Here is a 27,586-nt window from a genome sequence, read left to right on the forward strand (position 1 = left end):
TTGATTTTTTGTGCTAACCAAATTTTTTTTCTTATATCATGTTCACACAAGACAAAACAATTCATAAATACTCAATCCAAATCAATTCAATTAACATCCAAACTCTAAAAAAAATGGACTTGACATTCACAAGCACACTCATATTCTTCGTACTTGTCCCTCTCTCTCTCTTCATCTTCACCAAATCAAAAACCACATCCAAAAATAACTCACCAAAGCCACCAAAATCATATCCAATCTTCGGTTCATTCTTCACAATAGTGAAGAACAAAGATAGGTTTGTGCAGTGGTCATCAGAGATAATCACAAACTCCCCCAACTTAACCTTCTCCATCCACCGCAGCCTCGGCCGTTGGATCGTTTTCACGGCCAACCCGGCCAACGTGCAGCATCTCCTCAAGGACAACTTCCACAACTACGAGAAAGGGGACTTCTTCAAGGTCACCTTGAGAGACTTTCTCGGCGACGGCATATTCAACTCCGATGGCCAGACATGGAAGTTTCAGAGGCAGGTTGCAAGTCATGAGTTCAACACGAAGTCCCTGCGCAAGTTCGTCGCGAACGTGGTGGACTCCGAGCTCTCCGAGCGCCTCATCCCCATCTTGAGAAAGGTGGCGGCGGAGAAAACGGTTATTGATTTTCAGGACATTCTGCAGAGGTTTGCTTTCGACAACGTTTGCAAGATAGCGTTCGGTTATGATCCCGGATACCTGTCACCGTCTCTGCCTAAAGAGAAGTTCGCGGTCGCTTTTGAAGTGGCCGTGAAGCTGTCAAGCGAGCGGTTCACCTCGTTCATCCCGTTGATGTGGAAAATCAAGAAGGGGATGAATATCGGATCGGAGAAGCAACTCAAGGTGGCTATAGGCGAAGTACGAAACTTCGCAAAGGAATTGATCCGGGAGAAAAAGAGAGAGCTCGAGCACAAGTCGTCTCTGGAGTCAGTTGATCTCCTTTCGAGATTCTTGAGCTCAGGCCATTCGGATGAAGACTTCATCACGGATATAGTGATAAGCTTCATTCTAGCAGGGCGAGACACGACTTCCGCAGCTCTTACGTGGTTTTTCTGGCTGCTTTCGGATCATAAAGAAGTGGAGACTGAGATTCTGAGAGAGATCAATGGAACAGCATCAGAAGGTGCATCGGCTTATGATGAGGTGAAGGACATGGTGTACACTCACGCTTCGATTTGCGAAAGCATGAGGCTTTATCCTCCGGTTCCTACAGATAGCAAAGAAGCTATGGGTGATGATGTTTTGCCTGATGGAACAGTTGTGAAGAAGGGCATGAGGGTGGCGTATCATCCGTATGCTATGGGGAGAGTTGAGAAGGTATGGGGTAAAGACTGGGTGGATTTCCGCCCGACGCGGTGGCTGGAGAGGGCGGAAGGCGGTGGTGAAAAATGGAGTTTCGTAAGCAGGGATAACTTTACATACCCTGTGTTTCAGGCTGGGCCGAGAATTTGCCTTGGGAAAGAGATGGCTTTCTTGCAGATGAAGAGGGTGATTGCTGGTGTATTGCAGCAGTTTAGGGTGGTGGCGGCGGCGAAAACAGAGCCAGAATTCGTGACAGACCTGACAGCTAAGATGAAGGGTGGTTTTCCAGTGAGGATTGAAGAGAGGAACTAGTCTTGGTTATCCTAGTTACTTAATATTTTGTGTTTCCTATGATATGGACCTTTGTAATTTACTACTAGTTCCTAACGTTGAGAATTAAAACAGTGGCTTTCTTTAATATTTCAAATAAAGTTATGATAAAGACCTAACTGTAGAAAAATAGCAATCTCAGCCATTAGCATATACCAGAAAACAAGATTTTGGAGAAACAAAGATACAGTGATCAAATAAGATGAAAATCAAGTAAATTCTTACCTTATATTGTCGAAAGAGCTGGTTCTTATAATGGAAGAGCAGAGACGACCTGCAAAGGCAATGGAGAGCACAATGCATAAGTATCATAATAAGATTTTTATTCATACAAAACCGAAGTTCATTGTCAAACTACGTCCAACCAAAGGTGATGGCAAAGTAGGAAATTGTGAAAAGGACCAAAACTTAACATGCTTATCAGATTAAACTTAAAGTAAACTATACATATTATTTAAAACAAAATAATGGCACCTGGGCTTTCTTAGTTCCATTGAACCACCACTCCACATAAAGTTTAAGATTTCAAGCAAGATTGAGACCTGCCAACAGACTCAGATACCTATTGTCTGGATAATGAACATACTCTCATCCTAATTCTAGAACTTCCATTCTTAATGAATCTTCGATTCAATGTTTTTCCTTCTCTATTTGGGCTGACCAAGCACAAACAACTCAAAGAAGAGGACCACAGCTAAATTCCCAAACTCTTCTTCCATGCCAAAATGATCAAGAAGTCGCGCAAAGTTGGTGCAGTAGAAGTTCTGCTTCCCATGAACAAGCACATAAGGGATGAAAAGATTATGATCACTTTCCTATCTATTAAACACAAATAAGACAACATATGGATCAAAGAGTTTCAGATTCAAAAGTTTAGTCAATGGTGAATAATTTTCATGTAAAATAAGGTTTGAGAAATTTTCAGGAAATGGGGTAGTGGCCCAACGCACTGATCGTACTTTTCTGTTTTGTCATTGAGTATGAAAGTTCTTAAACTCTGTCATAATTCTCCTTTTTATTCTGCAAATAAGATATGAGAAGTCTCGTTCACAAATCAGCTGAACCAAGTTAATAAAACTCAACCATGAAAAAAACAATTAGAAAAAAACCATTAGTCTGATCACAGCTGCATCACCCCTAACAAACTCTTATCTCACTTGATTAATTTAATATACAGTGGCTTTCTATAATATTTCAAGTGGAGTATAAGATTTGGAAAAACAAAAGGGAACAATAGATGCAGTGATGGATGAGATGAAAATCAAGTAACATGCTTATCTCACATTGTCTTAAGAACTGCTGTTCTAATAGAAGAGCAGATACAACCTGCAAAGGAAATGGAGTGGCCAATGCATAAGTATAATAATGAAATTATTATTCATACAAAACAGAAATTTATTGCAAACTAAGCACGGAGAAAAGTCTAACCGAAGGTGAGGGTAAGTAAAAAAATTGTGATAAGAGCTAAAATCAAACAGGCATCTTCAGTTAAACTTAAAGCAAACCATATCTATTAGAGTATTTATAACAAAATTATGGCACCTGCAGTTTCTAAGGTTCCAAGTTTATGAAAATTGGAATATCTGATAGCTCCATTGAACAGCCCCCACATATACCAGCCTTCCAAGAAAGTTTGAGATTTAAAACAAGACTGAGACCTGTTTCTAGAACTTCTTTACTCAATGATTAGATTGGTACAGGTTAAGTCGAATAGCCAGGCCAATACAACGGTTTTGCTTTGCTAATTGTATTTGGGCTGACCAAGCACAAACAACTCAAGGAAGAGGGGCCTTCCTTGGTAATTGATTCTTCCCTGATTTATGGCAGCTACTTCTATGCCAAAAATGATCAATAAGTCTCACAAACAAATCTTTGGTGCAGTAGATGCACTGCTTCCTACGGACAAGCACATGGAAGACGAAAAGACTATGATCGCTTTCTTATCTAGTAACACAAATAAGAAAACATATTCATGTTTAAACTGCACTTTTAAATCTGTTTAAAGGGATACAACAGATCGTGTTTTCAAAGCTTCCATAGAGAGGCCATTTTCATCTCCTTTTCTTATGCTTATGATTATCAATAAATGTCATTTTCTACTGTAAAATTACAACACAAAGCAAACAAGTAACTTGAAACAGGAAGACAAGCCCAAAATCACTCGATGCAAACACTTAAGGAGATGAAATCTTTTCCACTTTTATTCACTACGAATCGTAGGATAAACAACATGCCTGGAAACATTCATACCTAAATTCACAATTATTATGAGATTCAGTTCAAACGCTTGAATCTGAACACCAATGCAAAGCAATCCCCCAAAAAACCCTAAGATTTGTAGTAATCAGAGCATGAGATTGTGATTGAGCAATTAAAAACAGTAGATGAGCTCTAAAACTGAAACAATTTAAACCGGATCTCGAAGCATAAACCATTGTTCTAAGAAATCAATTAGAGAAACAGAAAGAACTACCTCATGACAAATGAATAGCTCGATCAACACAAGAAGCTGAATAATTCAGATAAGCAAGCAATTAATCAAGTTAAAGCAGCATAGAAAATCACAATCGCAAACATTATACAGAAGCTTTTCGAGAACATTACCGAACAATGAGAATCGGTATTTAGCGGCAAACAAAGAAGAAGCATTAATTGGCGGGAAAGGGAGCAAAGAAATAAACTCAATTTATAAATTAAATGAGAAAAGAATAAACTCAATTTATACTCGTCAATTATTTAACGGTTTTATCGTAGCTCTTTCTTTACCACGACTTTTCTAACAAAAGAAATAAATTGAATTATAAATAATTCTTTCTAAATATAATCATATAGTATGACTCAATTTAACGTATAGGCGATAAAATATTTTTTTAATCATAATCTATCTTTCGAAACTGAACTATGAAGTTGTTCTTGATTTATTTTATGATTTTCTTCACCTTCTATTTTGGGTGTTTCATATATATTTGTATAAGGATTTTTTTCATGTGTTGGAGAATTAATATTGTATGTACAACATTGCAATTTAGTGCCCAATGCTTTAATTTACTATGATAAAATAGCTTGTAAAATAACTAATAAATTTTTTTTAAAAAAAGGTGGACAACTTCAATAGTTTAGGAATTCGAAAATGGTTTGATCAATTTTGAATTCTACAATTAATTAACAGCTTATCTAGAAGAATTATGTCCAGATTTGTAAAATTAGTTTGATTAATGTAGTTGATAGTCCATGAGATGGTTTAAGATCTGATACAGGTTAATGATCTTATCAATGCATAGTTACATCTGAAATCACATTTGGATGCTATCTATACAGTATGATAATTAATTAATTGAAAGATTAATATAATCTTGTAATTATAAGTATCTCTATATCATTTGCTGCAATAAGTGTAGTATAAAAAAGTAGCCAACAATAAGAAAATAATCTGAAAATTAATTTTATTACATTAAATCCTCGTCTACGTACCATGAAAACTCCGGAAACAAAATACAGTGATGATTGCAGCAACAAATAGTAAAATTCAAAATAAAAAAAAATTAAAACTACTGCATAATTAAGCTTCTAATAAGATCAGCTTGAGTTGTGTCTGCATTTTCAAGCAATTCAGACAGCCTCTCACTCAAGTCATCAACTTCTCTGTGCAAGCTTCTAATGTAGTTGCATGTCTCCTGCAACACTTTGGTTGCTGACTTCTGACAAATATAAAAAAAATAAGAAAATATTAAAGTGTAGTTGCATAAAATTTGTTAATATTTCAAACTACTAGTTATATTTAATTTTTTTTCTTGCACATGCATTGAGCTTGTTCTGACATCTAAATTATATTTTTAAAAAAAAGACATACAAATGGTGGTTGGGTACTTTTCATGTTCAAGAATATGTCACAAAAAAATATTTTGTATTAGCATCGCACTTATCTTCAAAACCCTGAAACTTAAACTTTGGGGATTGTGATGATATTGAAAGTAAATAAGTGTATATTCTTTTTTTTGGGGGGTTGTAACTTGTAAGCCATAAAATCTAAAAACATTGGATAACTAATGTACAACAGTTATCTGATTAGAGCGTGTGTGAATTGTAACTTTATAAAAACAAAAGTACCTTGTCTGAGCGCCTGTTGTGCATCTCGGGGAGGAGTTGCTGCAGTTTGGAGACGAGATCGTTGATTTGATCATCGGTGGTCCTCGAGGATCCAGAGTGCCTTGATCTTGATCTTCGGCTCGACATTTTATGTATGAGTGAAATGTGAAATGCAACACTATGATTTGATAAAATGAGGCCCTATAAAATTAGTATGGTGAATAAGTTGAAAAAAAATCAAATGGAACTGAAAAGGAAGAGATGTAGGTAGCTAGAGAGTGTAGGAAAGTGGAGTAAAAACACAGTACTAGGTTTGTAGTTGAGTTGAAACAAACAGTTGTGTCTGGGAGTGAGGAAGACAATTGCATGAGAGTGTGCAATGCACAGGCTTGTCTTTAAATAGGGTTTTCATTTTTGTTGGGGTTGGTGGGGGTGGGTGGGGTGGGGTGGGGTGGGGGTGGGGGAGTGAAGAATCAAACTGTCACTTCTAGAGGTTATGTTTATGTACATTGTGATCATAAATGAGTTGAGGCTTGTGAGGTTACAACTCAAGTTCGAGGACATTAGTCAGTTTCATTAGTATCTGAATTTGTCATCGCTCGAACCTTGTCATAAATTTTCATTCAAATCATTGTTGTCACTATATTCTTCATTCATTCGACTCTTTAAGAGGTAGTTTGGGCACCTAATTTAAGTATGAGAGTAAAATGTAAATTTCGACATTGTTAATATAAAAAAAGTACTACTAACTTACTTAGTGGTTTACTTTTTAAATGAACATTCCCTAGGTTAAAAAATTAGTAATCGTGCTTTTTGTCCACATTAGGAATGCTATTCTATATCTCAACAATAATACATGATATTGTTGACAGAAAAAGAATATGAAGAATCTAAATTCGTTACTGGAATTATTAACATTTGATCTATATATCACTTTAAAATAGTATAACAAATTAAGTTTGGTTTCTAATTGGTTGGCATATTAACATGGTGTGCTGTTAGCTAAATGTACTATTTATGCTAATTTTATTATTTTTATGAGGTAGTATTATTTTTCATGTTTATTTTTTATTTCTATTTTGGCAGAATTAAGATCATAAACACGTGTATAGAAGGGCATCCAATGGTTGAGAGCTCCAATAATTGAAAATATGATTTGATCATTCAAAAATCTTTCTGATTGGTCAAAATTACCTGATATATTTTAAATTTATTCAACCCCTTTATTATATTGATATTTATCAGCAAACAATTATTGCCATTTAATTTATTGCAATAAAGCTTGGACCACAAATAAGCTTTCAGGAAATAAAAAGGGAAAAATGTGTGTAAGAAGTTATTTAAAAAAATAAGTTTTAATTTCAGATCAATCTTGACAGATTTTTTTTGCTTTAAAAATTACTACTACTCCACTATATATATTTTTATTAATCATAATTAAACGACTATTTTCCAAATATCATGTAAAAACCGTCAATTGATCCCATTGTTCTATATTTTGCAGGAAATTGTATAAATGGATCAAAGAAACGGAATTTATGGGGTCAGAATTCGCCAGCTAAAAAAGGAATCCGTTGACTCGTACGACGTTATCTTTGTAGTTGGAAGATCCTATTGCATACTTAGGGAATAGTTATCTATCACAAACTTATAAAAGGGACATTATTTCTAGATCATAACTTATTTTTGTTGTCAAAGAACTATACAATCTTAACTAAAACTTGTAAATTACTTATTTCAATTAAATAACAATTTAATAATATCTCTCTAACTGCGGTTCATCAAGAGCAAAAAGTGAACATTGACAAAACAAATCTTTTGCCAGCTTAAATAAAGAATCAGGCGCAGACATTTTTAGCTCATTAATTTAACACTTGTTTAATTCATTTAGAAAAAGTTAATACCAAATTTTTAAATAACTGGTGTTTTGATTCACTTAACAACTTTAAATCTTTCTGCCAACTTTTTCCAACGAATTACTCGATAAAGTTGATACACTGAATATTGAGTTCACACTGTTAAAATAACACATATACATGCCGTCAACTCAAAGAATGAAGAAAAAAAATTCAATCTTGAGAGTTAGCAAAGACATTGGTTTTCAGAAATTTGAGGTGGAGAGTGACAGTTTTGTCGTAGCGTTCATAATTGTGGGACGTCTTGCGGTATCCATTAGTTGTAGGGAAATATTTCTCATGATGCGTGGTTTATTGAAGGAGTTCGATTCAGTGGTAATTCATCACGTGCATAGAAAATGAAACCTAATTTACTGCTGATTTCATCCCTATGAGGCTCCTTGATTGACAACTGCATGATAGATTGGATGTCTATTACTAGTATATTTGTTAGTTTCATTTTATAATAAGACGATACTTGCTTTACTCATCCAAAATGTTAGGCCGTTCAGTTTGCAATATTATATCCCGTGATTAAATATGTATTGTGTTTGGTTCATGAGATTGAATCTCACAAGTTAATCCTAGATGGATAATCATGTGATACTTAATTAATTATAACTACTCTTATAATTAAAATAATCTCACAACTCAATCTTAAATGGATTATCATAATAGTAATAATTAGTCATTACAACCGTACGGCACCGTAGTATATAATATAGTAAAACCTCTTGAAATGCGTATGGTTCAGCTAGAGAAAGAATCCCCCCTTTCATAGTATATAATATAGTAAAACCTCTTGAAATGCGTATGGTTCAGCTAGAGAAAGAATCCCCCCTTTCATTCGTCATTAGAAGGATCTATTAGAAAAAAAAATTGTTTGTTTATTTTGTCCTATTTCTTTTAATTAATTTAATTAAAATAACAACTCCTAAATAAAAATTAGAGAAAGTGCAGCGTGCATCCCGGGGCACATGACATTGATCCAATGGCCAGCCAGGACTCCATTCGAGGTCACGAGGAACATTAATTTCGTATTAATTATATTATATTTTAGTCCAAATCCAATTGATTTTTTGTAATTGTTTTTTAGACTCCAAGAAAGATATTTGATAATCTCCTTAGCATATGCTGTGTACAGATTAATCTTATTGTTTATTGCTAAGGACATTTTGGTTTGTTATGTGACAGTAATTATTTTATCATATGTCAGATTATATTTATTTTAATTAATATATTATATTATCGTCGGTGAAAATGTAGCCTAGAAAACCGGACATAAAAACAAAGTTTTAACTGCCATTGTAAACCGTCATTACCGACCACATGTGGTTAATTAGTCCCTAGTCCCTAATTAAAGATGGTAATAAATTAATCACGAATTAGCCCACTTTAAACTTTTTAGGTCATATTAGAATGTTTGTAATTGCATCAACAAAACCATATTTCTACATAAATGTCAATTCCATCACATAATTGAATTAGGATACCTAGATTAATTCATGAGCATGTGTAATTAGGTTTGTGTTAAAATGACAACACCTCTTAAAGTGACACCGTGATACCACATATACAACAATATTATAAACGCTACACAACAATATTATAAACGCTACACATCAATCTATAGATTGCTGTATAGTGTGTCGGATATTGCTGGCCGAGAAAAATTGCTGTATAAGGTGCAGCATATTGCTGGCCGTCTTTTTTAGGGTTTGTTTGCCACATGGCAACTTATTATTGGTCCTCGTGTACAAATGATTGGCTAGGAATGGTAGTATGGTGTTATTTTAAGAGGTGGTGACACCCTAACACTCCCCTGTGTAATTAAGTGTAAGTTATATCAAATTGTAAAGTGTGATCATTTGATATTCTGACCTGTGTAATTAAGTGTAAGTTATATCAAATTGTAAAGTGTGATCATTTGATATTCTGATACGAGTATTATCATTATTAATTAGTTTAGATATATTATGGATTTACATATCTTTTCGTATATTTGTTTCTTGTTCCCTAAGCTAGTATTCTAGTATTATAAATAGGGATATGATGTTATCATTTTAATTAATTCAATGAATATATTATTTTCCACAACTTGTCTTGAGTAACAAGAATATCATATTTCGTTTCCAAATTGTTGTTCATCGGAGAACGTCCGAAAATCAGCAATTCGTGAGCTTTCCTTCGAGCACGTCGAAGGTTTGATCACCTTATCTTGAATTAATTAAAATGATAACATCATATCCCTATTTATAATACTAGAATACTAGCTTAGGGAACAAGAAACAAATATACGAAAAGATATGTAAATCCATAATATATCTAAACTAATTAATAATGATAATACTCGTATCATATTCTCACCGTCTTCAAATAAGTGTTATATCCACGCAAAATAGCACGTAGAATAATAATTTTAGATACTCTCTATGTCTTTAAATAAGTGTTATACCTACAAAAAAATAAGTGTTATTTATATCCACGCAAAATAACATGCGCCTAGGCCTTCAAATAAATGTTATACCAATGAAAAATAACACATACCAAAATGAACAATTATTTTTTGCTTCTGTTTCCCTGATTAATTTTTTGTAATTTCAAGACATCATCTTTCAGTGCTCAAGTTTTTATTATTTTCATAATTTTTAGCATGATTTTACTCAAAAAATTTGAATGAAATAAAATTTCAAAATATGATATTTATAATTGAGTAAAACATCGGTTTGTTGTGGTACTATGTTTTTCACACACACTTGTCTTTAGATGGAAGCGCCATGACTGCAATTAAATTTTGGTTAGTTCGTAATTAGTAGACTTCAATTAAGAATTAATAAATAATAATAAAAACCTAATGAAGAATTTAATTAGTTAGAGAGAGAAAGATTGTTACAAAGGAATCCAAAGCAGGTAATTCTCTCTTCTTCATGTGCTATATAATTTAATTATGAAAATTAAGTAGTAAAACAAAAGATTGTTTTGACAACAAGAGTTGAATAATTAATGTAGCATGTGACTGGCTTTAATTTAGCATCTTCTTGTTCTCTTCTTTCCAAGCATTTCACAGTAGATACTCCATATCGTTTGGTTAATCAATTTATGGAGAGTTTTTATATTCTAATATAGATTTGTGTATAATTTGAATCAATCTCTGACTCTTATCTCACTGTAGATTCCAATTATTTATTCTGTTGAAGCTTGAGAGTTGAGACAATATGAATTCACAAGTTCCCAGGTGGTTCATGACCACATCATACTACTAATTAACAATGGTAATAACATAGAAATTATTTATATGTTGTAATATTAGGCCAATATACCCACTCATTTCTAAATAAGTGTCCCCATTCGTCAAATAATGCATATTAAGAATTCATCCCACACAAACAAGTAGCTCTTGCTCAAGTGGGAATGAATGGCCGAAACACTAGCAAAACCTAGAGAGACATTTTTCCTTTTCGAGAGAATAAGTGAATATATATTGCTATAGAATCACATGGAAATATTTCTAATTTATTTTTTGTATCAATTCTAGATTGTATACTAAGGAATAATATGAATGTACAAAATTGAATTATATTCATGGCTCAACATGAACTAGTCATGAGTTAGTGATTAATAAAATAGCAAATTATATTGACGGAAACTTTTGGAGTTTGGTCAAATTCTGATCCATCATGTAACTATTAATAGACAAAAAAAATCATAAAGTTTTGATTTGTTCTCAATTATCCAATTGTGTTTATTTTTTATAGTTATATATAATATGAGACTCGAAAAATCATGTATGGACGTCAGTGCTATTGAGTTAAACAAAGATTATATAGTACTCCCTCCGTCTCACAAGAATATACACTCTTTCCTTTTTAGTCATTCCCACAAGAATATGCACTTTCTAATTTTGGAAAGTCTTTTCTCTCTAATGAGGTGAAACCCATTCTCCACTAACAATACTTTACTTATTTTTTCTCTCTATATCTCTCTTATTTTACTAATTTTACATTAAAACTCATGCCGTCCCTAAAGTGCATATTCTCTGGGGACGGAGGGAGTATTAAACATAAGCAACACAATTTGGTTGAAAATATGTAAAAATATAGTATATTAAACAAGCGACCATAATTTTTCACAATGAGATAATCAACTACAAAACCTAACTTATGATTTTTATAGCTGATTTTCAAAGTCAAAGAACTTACCAAAATTTAATCAAACTTTATGATTTTTCTGAAAAATTAGACTTATTAAAATGACCCGAACTTTAAAGAAAAGTAAAAATCCAAAACATCATTAAAGCAGTAAATTGACACGACCCTTAAAATAGTAGATAAATGTCCTACTAACTGAGTTGTGCTATATAGTCCCATATATTAATAATACGTATATATGCATCTAATACATAGAAATTAATATTCATCTTTAAATATTAGTAAAATGCAATCACTAATCTCTATGAAATTTTGTTACACTAAGTCTAGTCAAAACTTTTTCTATATGTAAACGTAAATTCATTTTTTTCTTGACGAATATTTTCATTTCCATGGGATGGGAATTAACTAATACTAGTAACTTAATAAACAAGCTTTTGCACTGAATTAATTAAGTATACTGTGACTCTGTCACATAAATCAAGTTGCAATCAAATTTCCTACTATAATACAACTTGATATATATAGTTTCTGACATTCTAAATGCCGATTGATGGCTGCAAATTTTGCAGTATTAAATGTATATATAGTATCAATTGGTACTTGCTTCATACGTGGAGACATTCATCTCGTTCATCCTTAACCAAGAACATGTCATGGCCACAATTAACAGCGAATGAAGACTAATTAGTTATTGGGGATTAACTAAACTTTTTAGCAAGTTGATGATATAATTAAAATAAATTAATTATCAATTGTATATTGGATTGTGTCATAATTTAAAATGATAGTAATAAATAATATTAGTCGTTTTGGCTCTACGAGTAGAAGAATAATAATGTGTATGTGATGCCATGCACGATTTTGATTTTTTCTAGCATCGAGAAGTTCATTAGTTTATGTAAATGGGGTCGCTTTAAAATCATTTCAATTTGGAGAGCCTAAACTTTCCCTTGAATCGAGCCGAAAATAGCATATCCGCCCCCTCCGTAGAGTGTAGAAATATACTTTGTTTTCAATAAATGTTGTATAAAATGGTATAGTCTAATGGTTTGAGTTTTGGTTTTTTTCTAAGAGGTCTAGGGATCAACCCTAAACAAGAACATATTTTTTTTTCATTTTTTACTCTTTTAGTTTATCAATTCATATTTCTTTCTTATCATCAAAATTATACCTTTAAATACTTTATAAAATCTAAACTTTTACTAATTTGAATATATTATGTTGTTATATTAATTCTTTAGTAAAAATTATTTGTAATCTTGTGTTAATGTTTTTTTGTCCTAAAGTACTTATAATTTGTGATCCATGCATCTTAATTATTATCTATGTAACAAAATTAACATTTAAATATTTTTAAAATCTAAATATTTACTGCTCTACTTAAATTATTTTTATATATAATATTTACGATGATTTTGAATGTATATAATATTTACAATAATTTTATATTTTAAAATGAGTAATACATATTTGCAAGCTAATGCATGTTTATATTTTAGTAACGAAGCTAGTGCTACTTAAATATTAATATAATTTTATTTATTTTATTATTAAAAATAATATTAAATTAAATATTTAATATTTAAATATTAAATTTTCGCCCCTCCCATTTTCGGGGTCTGGATCCGCCACTGAGCGCAGTATAGTATATGCATTTAAATTTTCGAAAATGGTTGATTAACGCAATTTAGGATTTTGATTTAGTTACGGTTTACAAATTAGTAGTACTACATTTTATTGCTATCTGTTTCTATTAATTAATACTACTTGTTTAAATTAGCGAAAATTGCAGCTTACTTCGGCCTTAGTTGTTTCCTTAGATCAACGAGTCGGTTCATTTTAGGTGTGTGATGCCTCAATCCTTAGGTGTCACTTGCTAAATTAGCTAAATTCTCTATGCTTTAAATTTCTTAGATGATGCTGCAAATCGCATTGAAGTGCTCGAAAATGCCACATAAGAGAGTATTATTTGACTCTCTTGTGTGGAACAGCAGTCCATGTTGTGCATTTTTTGCCCAACAGAGGGTCCCACCCCTAAACATATCCTCATAATTAAGAGGTGATTCTATTCATATTCCTCTTTTTATTCACTATAGCTCTTTATATAAAAAAAAATAATTTTTCTTTTTGCAATTTAAAATTACATAATGACAGCGTAGATTTTAAGAAATTGTTTAATTTTGGAAAATAAAATGAACAGGTAAAGTTAATGCAATATGAGCCTTATTTTATATATTGATTTCATAATAGAATGTGAGTGTAATAATTCGGTGGAGTGTGACGTGAGGACAAAACACGCTTCTCCGAGGACATCCATCAGGCTTGGGGCAAGTCGTTACTTTATGATATTGATTCAGTGATGGAATTAACTTAAAGGTTCAATTAATTGCTTGAATTATTTAACTGTTCCTATTAGCATGAATGATTATTAATTCCATCTAATTCCAAAAATTTTATATGATTAATCTAATTAACCATAATTTAAATTAATTCTTAATTTAGGCCAATATTCGGTTTATTTCTTTCCAACATTTAGTTAAAAAATACTAGTATTATTTTAAATTCTGCAGCCCAAAATTAATTACTTTAAAATAAGGCCATAGTCATTATCAAATCAAACCCAATATATTTTAATCGACAGCCCAATAATATTTTTGAAAAAGCCCAATCTCCTTCTCTCTAACAATCGTTCCTTTCTCTCTCCAAAATCCCCAATCTGCAAAATTGATTTCCTTATCGGAATCCGGCAAGTCGCCGATTCAGTCCGTCGACACCGCCGCCTCCGCATTCCTTCTATTAATGATTAAGTTCCTCCTCATCATCTATGTTTCTACGTTTCATTAACTACATTTCTCAAGGGAGTAGAGAGTGGTTGGATGTTGCTAGCTCGACGTGGCTACTTTGCGCACTTCTCCTTGCAGCGATTGCAGTTAGTAGCTTCAGTGAACTTCCTCAACAAGGTTCGTTTTAACTCGTTGCTTCATTTCTGTTAACTGTTTTAGTAAACTAGGGCAGCTGTATTGAGCTATATGTAGAAGTATTTGAATTGCATTAGACGTTAAATCCTTGGTAGAATTTATGTATTGATAAATTTGTGATGAACACAAAATTCAGCTGAAGTTGGTGCAAATTAGGAGAAAAAACAATGAAATCTAACAGTTTGTGCCTCTTGGCTTGCTGCAGGAAATTCGTAAAATTCATCGAACTTACGATGTAGGTGCTCTAGAGCAATGTCTGGATATCATAGACTCGATAGATGGAAATAAGATTGAAGGGGGGAAATCGAAAACCGAGCTGTGTGAAAACGGTGAAGTTTCGGAATGTAGAAATTCGAGCTTCTACGAGAAAACAAAATCGTTTTATGCTGGGAGGGATTCGCACAGGGAAGTATTCACTATTTCACGAGAGCTCGACAAGATTGCTACTCTAGAGGATGATGCCGTGTTTAATATTCTGCAGGCTTGCATTGGTGCTAAAGTTTCTTTTCACTTTATCCAACTGCTTCATGCTAAGATCATCTGCTGTGGTTCAAGTAAAATTCCTCATGTTTGTAATCCTCTGATTAACTTATACCTGAAGAATGAATGTGTAGATTCCGCAGTTCAAGTATTTAAAAATATGCGTGCGAGGGATAGTGTGTCTTGGGTTGCCATGATATCAGGCTTGTCTCGTAATTGTCATGAATTAGAGAGTATTCAACTTTATAGTGAGATGCGAAGGTTAGGAGTATATCCAACTCCATACGTTTTTTCAAGCATATTAAGTGCTTGCACTAAGATAAGCTTATATAGAGTAGGTCAGCAACTTCATGCTCTAGTATGCAAGTGGGGGTTCTCGTCACAAGTTTATGTGTGCAACTCTCTTCTTTCGCTTTATTCTAGATGTGGGTACATAACATCTGCTGAACTAGTTTTTAGTGAAATGAAGCAAAGGGATAAAGTTTCATATAACACTCTCATATCAGGGTTCTCTATGCATGGATCAGTTGCTAAGTCCGTCGAATTATTTGAGAAAATGCAGACTGAGTCCTTAAAACCAGATAGTGTTACGGTTGCGAGTCTGCTGGGTAGTTGTGCTTCAATGGGGAATCTTAATAAGGGAATGCAATTGCATTCGTACGCGATCAAGGCAGGAATATGTGTGGATATCATTATTGAGGGTTCTCTGCTAGACCTCTATGTAAAATGTTCTGATGTTAAAACAGCTCATAAGCTCTTCCTTGCAATGCAAACCGATAATGTGGTGCTATGGAATATGATGTTAGTGGCGTATGGACAGCTAGGGGATCTCCATGAGTCTTTTAACCTCTTTTCACGTATGCAAATTAAGGGCTTGAAACCTAACCAATACACATACCCTAGCATTCTAAGAACGTGCACCTCTGTCGGAGAGCTTGATCTAGGACAACAAGTACATACCCAGGCTATAAAAACTGGATTTCAGCCGAATGTGTATGTCTGTAGTGTGCTTATAGATATGTATGCCAAAAATGGTGAACTTGAAACTGCCATAAAAATTTTGAGACGTCTTAATGAAGATGATTTAGTTTCTTGGACAGCTATGATCTCCGGATACACTCAACATGACATGTTTGCTGAGGCTATTAAACTTTTTGAGGAAATGCAAGAACGAGGGATTCAATCAGATAATATCGGATTAGCAAGTGCTATCAGTGCTTGTGCTGGAATTCAAGCTCTAAAACAAGGACGTCAAATTCATAGTCAGTCTATTGTTTCCGGCTTTTCTTCAGATATATCAGTTGGAAATGCACTTGTATGTCTCTATGCTAGATGTGGTTGTATACAAGAAGCACACTTGACATTTGAGAAAATGCATTCTAGAGATAACGTTACATGGAATGGTTTGATATCAGGATTTGCACAGAGTGGAAACCATGAAGAAGCAATGAAGGTCTTCACTAATATGACACGAGCTGGAGAGGAGGCTAATATGTACACCTATGGCTCTGCTATTAGTGCTGCTGCAAATTTGGCACATGTTAAACTAGGTAAGCAAATTCATGGCAGGACAGTTCAAACAGGACATAATAGCGAGACTGAAGTGTGCAATGTCTTAGTAACATTGTATGCAAAGTGTGGATGCCTTAATGATGCCAAGAGGGTGTTCATTGAGATGCCTCAGAAGAATGAAATTTCATGGAATTCAATGATCACCGGTTATTCTCAACATGGACACGGTAGAAAAGCTATTGAGCTCTTTGACGATATGAATATCCTCGAGCTAAAGCGAAATCATATAACGTATATTGGAGTTTTGACTGCTTGTAGCCATGTAGGATTGGTGGAGGAGGGGCTTAGTTACTTCAAATCCATGAGTGAACAACATGGTTTAGTACCTAAACAAGAACATTATGCATGTGTGGTCGATATTCTTGGAAGGGCAGGTCAGCTCAGTCGTGCAAAAGCATTTGTGCAGTCTATGCCAATCAAACCAGACGCTATGATCTGGAGGACCTTCTTAAGTGCTTGCACGGTCCACAAAAACAGAGAATTTGGTGAAGTTGCAGCGAAGCATCTCTTGGAGTTAGAACCTGACCATTCTGCTACTTATGTCCTCATGTCAAACATGTATGCTGTTACTGGTGAATGGGATCACCGGGATCGCACAAGACTCCTCATGAGAGACAGAGGCGTGAAGAAAGAGGCTGGTCGTAGTTGGATTGAAGTGAGAAATACAGTCCATGCATTCTTTGTCGGTGATAGACTCCATCCTCTTGTAGATGAGATTTACAACTACTTGGATGAACTAACCAAGAAGGTGGCTGCAATTGGTTATGTGCCAGATCAAAGTTGCCTATGGAACGAGGTGGAGCTTAGGCAGAAGGACCCGACTGCACAAATTCACAGTGAAAGGTTGGCTGTTGCTTTTGGACTTCTAAGCCTTCCCGATATCATCCCCTTGCATGTCATGAAGAATCTGCGCGTCTGTAATGATTGCCATAACTGGATTAAATTTATCTCAAAGGTGGTTGATCGGCCTATCATTGTACGGGATGCCTACCGCTTCCATCATTTCCAAGATGGAAGCTGCTCTTGTAAAGATTATTGGTAAACTGGCATACAGAAGCATGAAGAGATCTGCAAGCTATCTTCACACAACGAGAGGGAGCCTAAAACGGTAACGTTTGATTTTTACCATATCCAAGTATAGATTGATTCGGAAAATTTATAGTACATGGAGACTCTTTCATCACTTCGTGCTGATTGTAAGTAGCCTTGCTCTAGGATATACCGTGGGAGAAAAGGAACATTCTCGAAACTGGAAGGCCGGAGGCGCGAGCGCGACACGAACTACACTGGCTGCTGCAAGTCGTAAGGCCTAGCATGTCTCCTAAGTTTATCAGCTCTTTCGGTTTATTTTGATTTTCTCATACGCTTAGTAAATATTTTCATGACATAAAATTGGAGATAATTAGTTGTGTTAGATGAGTGTCAAATCATGTAATTTCTTGGTTAATCATATAAATTAACATTGAAATTATATTTATTCTTGTACCCAAACCGAAATTATATGTTTAATTTGATAGAACAAAGTTCTAATCTTTACAACATAATTATACTCCATCTGTCCACGAAAAATAGAACACATTGTAAATGGCACGGGTTTTAATGTAGAATTATTGGTAAAGTAAGGGAGAAGGAAAAAAAGTAAGAGAAAAGTAGTGTTAGTGGAATGTGGGTCCATATTATTAGTAAGAGAAAAAGGTAAAAAGTAGGACAGAAAGAAAAAAGTAAGAGAGAAGTAGTGTTAGTGCAATGTGTGGTCTATATTATTAGTAAGAGAGAAATGAAAAAAAAAAGTAAGAGAGAAGTTGTTGAAAACTTTCCTTTTTTAAATGTGCTCTATTTTTTGTGGACAACCAAAAATGGCAAATGTGTTCTATTTTTTGTGGACGGAGGGAGTAATAACTATCAAGAAAGTTTGTACACGTTTTATGTGACAGTTCCTAATCACCCCTAATAAATTAAGGACTTTAAATGATGGGCAGAAAACAAAATTACTTGGTTCAATGGATATGTACATAAAATTTGTATTGGCAGCTAATTAATTTCCATTGCAACAGCACTTATATAGTAATACTGGGTAGTTATGCTCTGTGCAAGTTTGAAAAATGCAAAATTAATATACCAAACTAGGAACTAACCCCAAAAATTAGGGCCAAATTTATTGGTTGGTGAATGCTGCCAAGGTCCAATAATTTTATTGCATTTTATATCCGGTAATCATGCTTTCAAACTGAAAACAATGTACTTAATAACCTCAATTAATTCATAATACAAGCACTTAGTAAATAATTATTAATGAGATGTTTATAGTATTTATATCATAACTTTTGATTAACTTCGGATCAATCCCGTAACTTTTGAAACTAGAATAAAAATAATAAAATCATAATTTTTTATTTTTTCTTAATTATTCCAAAACAATAAAAAAACTGAAACTAATATGTCAAAATTAAATATAATAGTGTCATTTTGTCCAAACAACGTTTGGTTTCTTACTTGGTATGTTTAAAATAAGCTCGAGTGCCATTATCTCAACTTTAAATCTGTAAACATAAAAGAGAGACAATATCAATATCACAGGGAGAGAGATGTCAACAAAAAAGACAAGAAATCCTATTCCCAAATCCAATCCCAACTACAGCAAGAAAATAAGAAACAAACAACGAATCTATTTGGTGCAATCCTGTTTAACCAATCCAATGCATACACGTGTTCTATTCCCTCTAGGATCTTCTCTTATATTGTCGGGTTATAATACATTATTAATATCGATGCATATGGAATTTTGTTAGTTTTATACACAAAACGGTTGTTAATTTTTGTGTAAATTAGGTTCAAATATTATTATAAATTGAATCCTTAAAGTGAGCATCCAAGCTATATAGACTTTAATTTACTTCGCCAAAAAAAATGTGTAAAATTGTAACTTGCTATGATTGTATTTGTTATTTGCAAGTTATTTTTTGCTACAATTTGAGGTGACATGTAACTGAATTTTATAGAGTACACCTAATTTTCCCTATAAATATAAACTTAGTTTGCATCTCATAAAATTTGGCTGCGAATTTATTTACATAGATCAGCATAATATATTCCCAAGGTAATAAACATAGTAGCAACCGAAATTTAATAGAATTAACTTGATTGAAAATGTAGATTTTCTTTTTCTTATTGCTACCTTTGCAAAAGGGCAAATAGCAATAATTTTCATTTGTATTATTTCAACTGTCTATTCCCTTTTCTAACTAAACCTCACTATTTCTCATTTCCTTTTTTAAGACCTTCGTTTCCTCTCCTTTCATCTTCCCACTTCTCCCCACAAACAAGAGAGAGAGATTATGACAAGTAGAAGGGAAAGAAGCTCAAGAATTACAGAAGATGAGATCAATGATCTCATCTTGAAGCTGCATCCATTGTTGCCAGATTCAAGTTCAAGGTGTAACACAAAGGTAAGTTCTAAATATGATTATTACCTTAATTAAATTAATGTTCTGAATTTTAATTATAGATTTTTCCCAAGAAATAATTTTTTTTCCCTAAACATCAAGTTTAAGACCACCCCAATATTATATCTATGCATTTCTTCTTCATAGAAACATGATTTTATGATATATAGACACGCAAGGTTGAGACAAAAAAGAAAGAGCTAATATTCACATAAAGATTTCCTTTAACCAAACCTCAAGATTTGAAAGAGACAATTGGAAATAGGTCAAAAAAGACCCATCATCATATATCTAAACTATTGGAGAAAATGAAAAATAATAGTAGCAACTATAAATAAAAAGTTGATACTTGATATGGTAACTTTCACTAGCTAAATATGAACAATTAGGCATTACATATTCATGCATGTGTTTGGATGTTTGAAAAAAATAAATTTGTAATTTTTTTTCTTGTACATTAAATTAGGTTTCAGCAACAAAGATTTTGAAGGAGACGTGCAATTACCTCAAGAAACTGCACAAAGAGGTGGATGATCTAAGTGAGAGACTGTCTCAGCTTCTTGCTTCTGGAAATGTGGATGAAGATACTATTAGGGCACTCCTCCGACGTTAAATTTGTCGCGTGTTTGTTTATATCTCGTATTTTCAGATGTCTTTTAGAATTCGATATGAGATGTAACACGAAAATTGAAATGGAGGATACATGTATAAGTAACAATATTAGGGTTTTGATGAAGCTATAGATAGCATTAATTAATGATACATGAATATGAATATAATGTATTTCAATTTGGTTTATTTATTTTTTTTCAATGTCACTACTGTTTATGGACATACAGTTGGTCTTTTCCCTAGCAAAATATATAATGATAATTGATTTTTGGGATCAACATGTATAAAGTTAAAATTGTATAGCCAACAAAAATTGATGTCTTGGATTTTCTTGTCACTATTAGTTGACTACAATCTCTAATACATTTCAAAAGATTTACATGAATAATCTAGCTAATCCGCCGCCAATTTGTTCCTCGATTTATAAAATAAATTATTAAAGGAATATTCAAACAAAGAATAATTCCCATTACTAAGATCGATAGTCCTTATAGACATACCCTCTCTGTCCAACAATACTTCAATCACTTCTTTTTTTTCGCTCGTTTTGGAAAAATTATACTCCCCCGTCCCACGTTACTTGGGGCGTTTCTTTTCGGCACGAGATTTAAGAAAGTTATGTTTTAAGTTAAATAAAGTAAAATAAAGTGAATGAGAGAATAAAGTAAGAGAGAGTAAAGTAAAAGAAAGAATAAAGTAGGTGTGATTAGATGTTGTTTTTATTCAAAAAGAGAAATGACTTAAGTAACTTGGGACAACCCAAAATGGAATACGACTCAAGTAACTTGGGACGGATGGAGTAATAAGTAATTAAAGTGGAGAGAGAGTAAAGTAAGAGAAAAAATACGAACTAGAAGACTCTCCTATATAGTACTATTATTCTATCTCTTACTTTACTATCTCCCCACTTTAATTCCAAAACGAGTCCAAAAAAATGACTCAAGTAACGTAGGATGGAGAGAGTATTAGTTAATTCACTATCCGTCATGAGTTTGAAATTTGATGATCATCTGAATACAATCTTGATTCATAGTTTACAACACAATTTTTGCAATATTAATAATTCAAATATAACTAGCGATAATTTATGGATATAAATATAGGGATGTACTAGTATAACAACTAATTTTAAAGTTACAACGTATATCCAATCTGGTGCTGCCATGTGGCACAAAAATGCAATATTGTAAACACTAAAATACAATATATATTTGTGGAAGCTATAAAAGAATTTCGGCAGATTGCATTTTTGTTATATGCAGATTGCATTTTTTATTGTTGAGTTTTGCATTTTAAATATTGACTGTTTAATTTGCATTTTATATATAGACGGATTGCATTTATATATGTGAAAATGCAAAACTTAACAATATAAAATGCAATTTATGTGAAAATGCAAAACTCAACACTATAAAATGCAATTTACCTACAACTAAAATGCAATCTGCGGAAATGCATAGACAACTAGATTGCATTTTTGTGTTTAAAATATTGCATGTTTTGTGCCACACGGCAGCACCAGATTGGATGTACGTTGTGACTCTAAATAAGGGGGCACCCTAGTGCTCCCCTATAAATATATATAGCATAGAAATATCGCAGTTAAATCCAAATATCAGCACATATATATTACTTGAGAGATTGCAAGTTGTGCAATATGCATGGTGTCATATAGCTGTGGACATATATTAGTACTATATATTCTCTAATGGTGGAACTTAGTTTATAATCAAGTGTTAATTAGAGGACTTAGGCCATAATCATGCTGTGTTTCAATGTCGGCAATGTTTAGCTGATAATTTTCCCTTAATCAAGCTACTAAGTAAAGTCGGTAAGGCATGATTGTCACTTGTGAGTGTATATAAATTAGTAATCTTAGATAAAATAAAATAGAATAAAATAAAACATTTTATACACAGACTATATAGTCAATATTAACAGTAAGCCCTCCACATTTATTTTGTAAAATACAAATTAATAATTTTGATCTCATTGTTAGTTGACAAAATGCACTACAAAATACTTTTAATAGAATGCTTAAATTTATAAAAACAAAAACAGTTTGTTTTAGTTATACTAGTGTCAACACCCGTGCTATGCACGGGACATAAGATTTTTAAAATATGTGTAAATAAAGATAAAATTGTTTGAGCGAACATGAAAAAGAGATTAGTACTAAAAACAAATGTATAAAAGAGATAAGAATATAAACCATATGCAAACAAAGGCAAAAAAGTAACAATTCTCTAAATAGGAAAAAAAAAACTCAAAAAAATATGATATACAAAACAGTAATAGTTCATAAGTTTTGGAAAACCTCTTTGTAAACAACATTAACAGTCGAATCACCCCTACTATCAACATCCTCGTCTTTACAAACCAAAATCTTCAGACCTGCACGACTCGTAACTCGAGATATAGCAACATACAATTGTCCATGACTGAAAACTGGTTTTTGTAAGAATAACCCAACATGAGCCAAAGATTGACCTTGACTTTTGTTAATGGTCATTGCATACGACACAACCAAAGGAAATTTTCGTCATTGTAATTTGAACGGCAACCTTGGATCAGAAGGAATTAAAGACATTTGAGGGATCAGAACTTTATGCCCAACATTATGGCCAGCCAACACTTGAGCCTCCAAAACATAATCACCTAATCGTGTAATTAGCAATCTTGTGCCATTGCATAATCCATTCGAGTGATCTATATTCCTTAGGAGCATGACAGGAGTACCAACTTTCAGCAACAATTCATGATTAGGTGTACCTGAACACTTCAAGTTGTTCAAAAACTCAACAGAATGCAGCGCAACTAAACCATCCGATGTCGAATCTGAGTTAGCAATACTGTCAGAGCTCAAATAAAGACGGCCTTCAGACTGATCCAACGACATCATGAATTGGTTGACCTCGCCAACAATCTCCAATGTAGGAGCAAGTATAGCAAGATATCGCAAGCAACCACTTAACTCTTCATGATTCATATAAGATGGATATATCTTGGAAACAATTGTTTTCAAAGGATCACCAGAATTAGACAAAACAATGTCAGAAGGAAGACCAATAGTCACTTTACCGTCATTTGGACCACCAAGAACACCATCTTCTATTGAAGCAACCCAAGAAGAAAATTCCTTCAAACGTTCCGCTTCATCACATGATCCAGCACTCAACAGTCTCATATTTTTTGTAAGCCTCAGAACCGTACAATACTTCCAAAGGTAAGAAGAGTTGATAACAACATTCACAACATCTTGCCTACTACCTTTTGGAACAACAGGCAAGATTTTCCTAAAGTCACCACCAAAAACAATAGTTTTTCCACCAAATGGTTTCTGCATACTACACTTATCACATACACGCATGATATCTCTAAAAGTCCGATCCACAGCTTCAATGCAATGTTTATGAATCATCAGAGCTTCATCCCATATGATAAGCTTCGCTCTAACAATAAGTTCAGCAAGCGCACTCCCAGGTTTTATATTGCACATCGAATCTTCATCAACATTGATAGGAATCTTAAGCAAGAATTAGTTGTTCTACCTCCAGGCAACAACAAAGAAGTTATGCCACTGGATGCCACATTTAAAACAATTTCACCTCTCGAACGAATCCCAGCTGACAAAGACCTCCAGATAAAAGTTTTACCAGTACCTCCATAACCATAAACAAAAAACATTCCTCCAACATTTGAGTCAACAGATGACATAATAGTATCATGAACATGAAGTTGTTCATCAATAAACTTAGAAAGAAAGTCCAAACTCTTCCCAAAGCTTCACGATCATAACACAACTCATCGCAAATCAATCTATTTTCAAATGTTTCAAAAAACTCAGATTTCGGATAAGGCATACCCTGGAAATCACGCAAACTTTTTCCAACATTTAACAACAATTTCTCAATCTCTGCCAAAGCAAAATTTTGGACATCCTCGTCGCTCAACAACAACCCTACAATAAATAGTAATTTATTATTACACTAAACAAAATTATTTAAAATAGAATAAATTACAAAAAGTGAAAAAACTTATATAAAAATTACCTGGAAGTCTTCTCAATTTTCTTTGATTATACAAAACATCGTCAGATAAATATTTCCAACAACTTTACCAAACAAAATCCGGTCTAGAAATAGATTCTGAAGTCAACAAACTAACAAACAACAATCTTGCTTGGAATGGGCAGAAGACCAAAATGATGCCTCAATAATGCCATCAACATATTCCTTATCAAAGTCCAACAATCCTAAAGCAAAACAGGCATCTCGGAATGTATTATACTGAACTCCATTCACACGTCTAATGTCTTCATATAATGCAGCTCCTCTAACAATGTTCAATAAACATCTCAAATAATAGATATCACCAGAACTAGGAGGAACATAAAACAACCTCCCAATGGAGAAACGTTGTTTTCTAGGTTGCCAATGATCTGTTTTCCAGACAAATTTGGTAGGAAATTCACCATAAGTGAGATCACGACCCTCAGAATAAATCTTATTTGCATCCATCCAACCCAAAAACTTACTCTGATGTATTGTATTCCGGTTCAAAACATTATCCAATCGCTCTCTCTCATAAAAAATAGCGCTCTGCTCATTAGGAAGGTGAAAACTTAGTCTTTCAACGGATGGATCCTTATACTGAACCTCAAACCCCAAAATTCTCCAAGCAGCTTCACATGACGAAATATATCTGCAATCATAGTACAAACTAATTTCGTCATGTACTTGATCAGAACCATTTGGGCCAGACTGGAAAAAAGATGTAGTCACGCGATCATGACCTTTATTTATGTACTTAAACAAATACTTGATGGATCGCGATTGATTGCACCACTCGACATTTACATGACCACCATATTTCATAAGTAGTGCACGATTGTGTGGAACAATGTATCTATTGTCCAAGGGCACCCCATCTTTCATAATAACACGACCACTATCTCTACGTCTGTAAACAGGATAACCTTCATCATCAAAAGTTGTGGCACCCACAAATTTTTTTGGAAAGTATTTTGAACATCTTCCATTCCGCATGCAAGGAGAAGATTTTCGAACAACACCACATGGACCATGCACCCTATACTCTTTCACATTCTCAAAATAGCCCGGATCAGTTACTGGATCAGGAATCTCAGCAGAAATAATCTCATCAATATGTTGAGGCCGAGGTTGTTTATCCTCATTGCTTAAAAAAAACAAAATGTGTGAATGTGACAAACTACGCTTCTGAAACTCAATTGTATACACCACTGCAAAATGTTTACACAAAACATTTATCAAAATTCTAAACTATAAACTTAAAATAGTAACCCAAAAAAAATTCAATAAATGTTATCAAACCTGCTTTCACAGCTCCGAAGATTTTTTTGGTTTTAAGATCTCTTACAAAACTATCCAACTTAACTTTAAAAATCCTACACACAATATCAGGACGATCATCTGATTTTAAGCCCCTAGCAGAAAGAAATCTAACAATCTCTGGCCACTTTGGATTACACGTAAATGTAATCAACAAAGATGGATAACCAACCCATCTACATATGGCCATGACATCTTGGTAATTTTGGATCATATATCTTGCACCACCAACAAAACTGGAAGGCAAAATGATTCGTTTACCATGCATAGAACCATCTGTATCACCTCGAAGTACAGCCTCAGCCAAACCACTATACATTTCAGCACGCAATTTTTTCTGTTGTGTTCTGACAAACAATAAACGGCCAGTCTCAACCATGGTATAAGCATCAACAACAAATTGTTGGAATAACCGCCGACCATACAAAATAACAGAACACTCATTCAGCCTATCATGCAATCGGTATGAAAAAAACTCTTTTGGGCTAACTCTCTTTCTATTGCCCGAAGAAGTGCCAGAACCTGATAAACCAATCTTTTCACTATATTGATCCTCGCCGTAAGCAAAAAGCAAATGATACTGTAGTGCAAGATAAGAAGGATGCAATTCATCAATACGCTGCAATCGACCAGATCTTTTTTCAACAATAATATCCCGACCACCCAAGGCTTCATCAAAATCACTAACCACAAGAACATCAATCTTAGAAACAGTAGGTAGGTTATAAGTCTTGCCAAGCAACCTTAAACTTACATGCGAGAGATTTTCTTGATTAATTTTTTCCTTTACCATTCGGAACGTGTTGACTAAAACATTTTCTTCATCCAACATTTTTTGCAGATCAAACACTATTTCCGTATGAAGATTATTGACATCACTATTTATATCAAAACAAATAACAATACCTCACAGACTTTATTCTATTGTTTATCTCATTTTCCGTATCATAAACTACCCATTAAATGGTAATTTTGCCCATGCAAACGAAATACAGGTGGAGAATTACCAGTATTCACGCTATTATCAACTTTACCACCCAATGACGTAAATCCAAACATCGAATTATATGACCGAATATTTTTCAAATAGTGAGCACTCTTCGAGTTAGTAGAGAACATCAAAAGAGACAATGCTTGAGGCGGAGGCAACATATTAGGAATCTTGATATTCCCATTCATACAACAACCTGAATATCTTGGATTATGCACATTACTTGGTTTGCCAATACGTTCCTCAAACCAAAAAAAGCACCACAATGTGAACAATTACATACAGCATCACCAATGTCCCAATATTCTACAAAATAAAAATTCTTCTTTTAATAAAACAGAAATATATTAAAAATTAGAACTA

At 33.6% G+C, this 27,586-nt stretch overlaps 4 protein-coding genes across 6 annotated transcripts; 2 read left to right on the forward strand and 2 right to left on the reverse strand.

The window, feature by feature from the left end:
- Positions 1–10: 10 nt before the first annotated feature.
- On the forward strand, positions 11–1,731 carry LOC121778189 (cytochrome P450 94A2-like). Its single transcript, XM_042175492.1, has one exon. The coding sequence runs from the start codon at positions 39–41 to the stop codon at positions 1,623–1,625; it is 1,587 nt and encodes a 528-aa protein (XP_042031426.1). The 5' UTR covers positions 11–38; the 3' UTR covers positions 1,626–1,731.
- Positions 1,732–5,123: 3,392 nt separating this feature from the next.
- On the reverse strand, positions 5,124–6,024 carry LOC121778840 (transcription factor PRE3-like). The gene is made up of 2 exons (XM_042176241.1): positions 5,751–6,024; positions 5,124–5,341 (listed from the first exon to the last, which is right to left on the reverse strand). Exons 1-2 carry the CDS (start codon positions 5,874–5,876, stop codon positions 5,192–5,194), a joined length of 276 nt encoding a protein of 91 aa, XP_042032175.1. The 5' UTR covers positions 5,877–6,024; the 3' UTR covers positions 5,124–5,191.
- Positions 6,025–14,450: 8,426 nt separating this feature from the next.
- On the forward strand, positions 14,451–20,123 carry LOC121779921 (pentatricopeptide repeat-containing protein At4g13650-like). 3 transcript variants are annotated; one of them, XM_042177391.1, is made up of 4 exons: positions 14,451–14,735; positions 14,959–17,913; positions 18,021–18,107; positions 20,082–20,123. In XM_042177391.1, exons 1-2 carry the CDS (start codon positions 14,652–14,654, stop codon positions 17,845–17,847), a joined length of 2,973 nt encoding a protein of 990 aa, XP_042033325.1. In that variant the 5' UTR covers positions 14,451–14,651; the 3' UTR covers positions 17,848–17,913; positions 18,021–18,107; positions 20,082–20,123. The 3 variants fall into 3 exon arrangements, with proteins under 3 accessions (XP_042033325.1, XP_042033326.1, XP_042033324.1); XM_042177392.1 differs by lacking the exon at positions 20,082–20,123 and having other exon boundaries at positions 18,010–18,290; XM_042177390.1 differs by lacking the exon at positions 20,082–20,123 and having other exon boundaries at positions 18,021–18,290.
- A 3,036-nt stretch (positions 20,124–23,159) lies between these two features.
- LOC121779250 lies at positions 23,160–27,064 on the reverse strand. The gene is made up of 6 exons (XM_042176566.1): positions 26,215–27,064; positions 25,032–26,123; positions 24,704–24,821; positions 24,412–24,644; positions 23,425–24,364; positions 23,160–23,301 (listed from the first exon to the last, which is right to left on the reverse strand). The coding sequence occupies exons 1-6, from the start codon at positions 27,062–27,064 to the stop codon at positions 23,160–23,162; spliced, it is 3,375 nt and encodes a 1,124-aa protein (XP_042032500.1).
- Between the last annotated feature and the right edge of the window lie 522 nt (positions 27,065–27,586).

Source organism: Salvia splendens, chromosome 19 (assembly GCF_004379255.2).
Source record: "Salvia splendens isolate huo1 chromosome 19, SspV2, whole genome shotgun sequence".
NCBI lineage: Eukaryota > Viridiplantae > Streptophyta > Magnoliopsida > Lamiales > Lamiaceae > Salvia > Salvia splendens.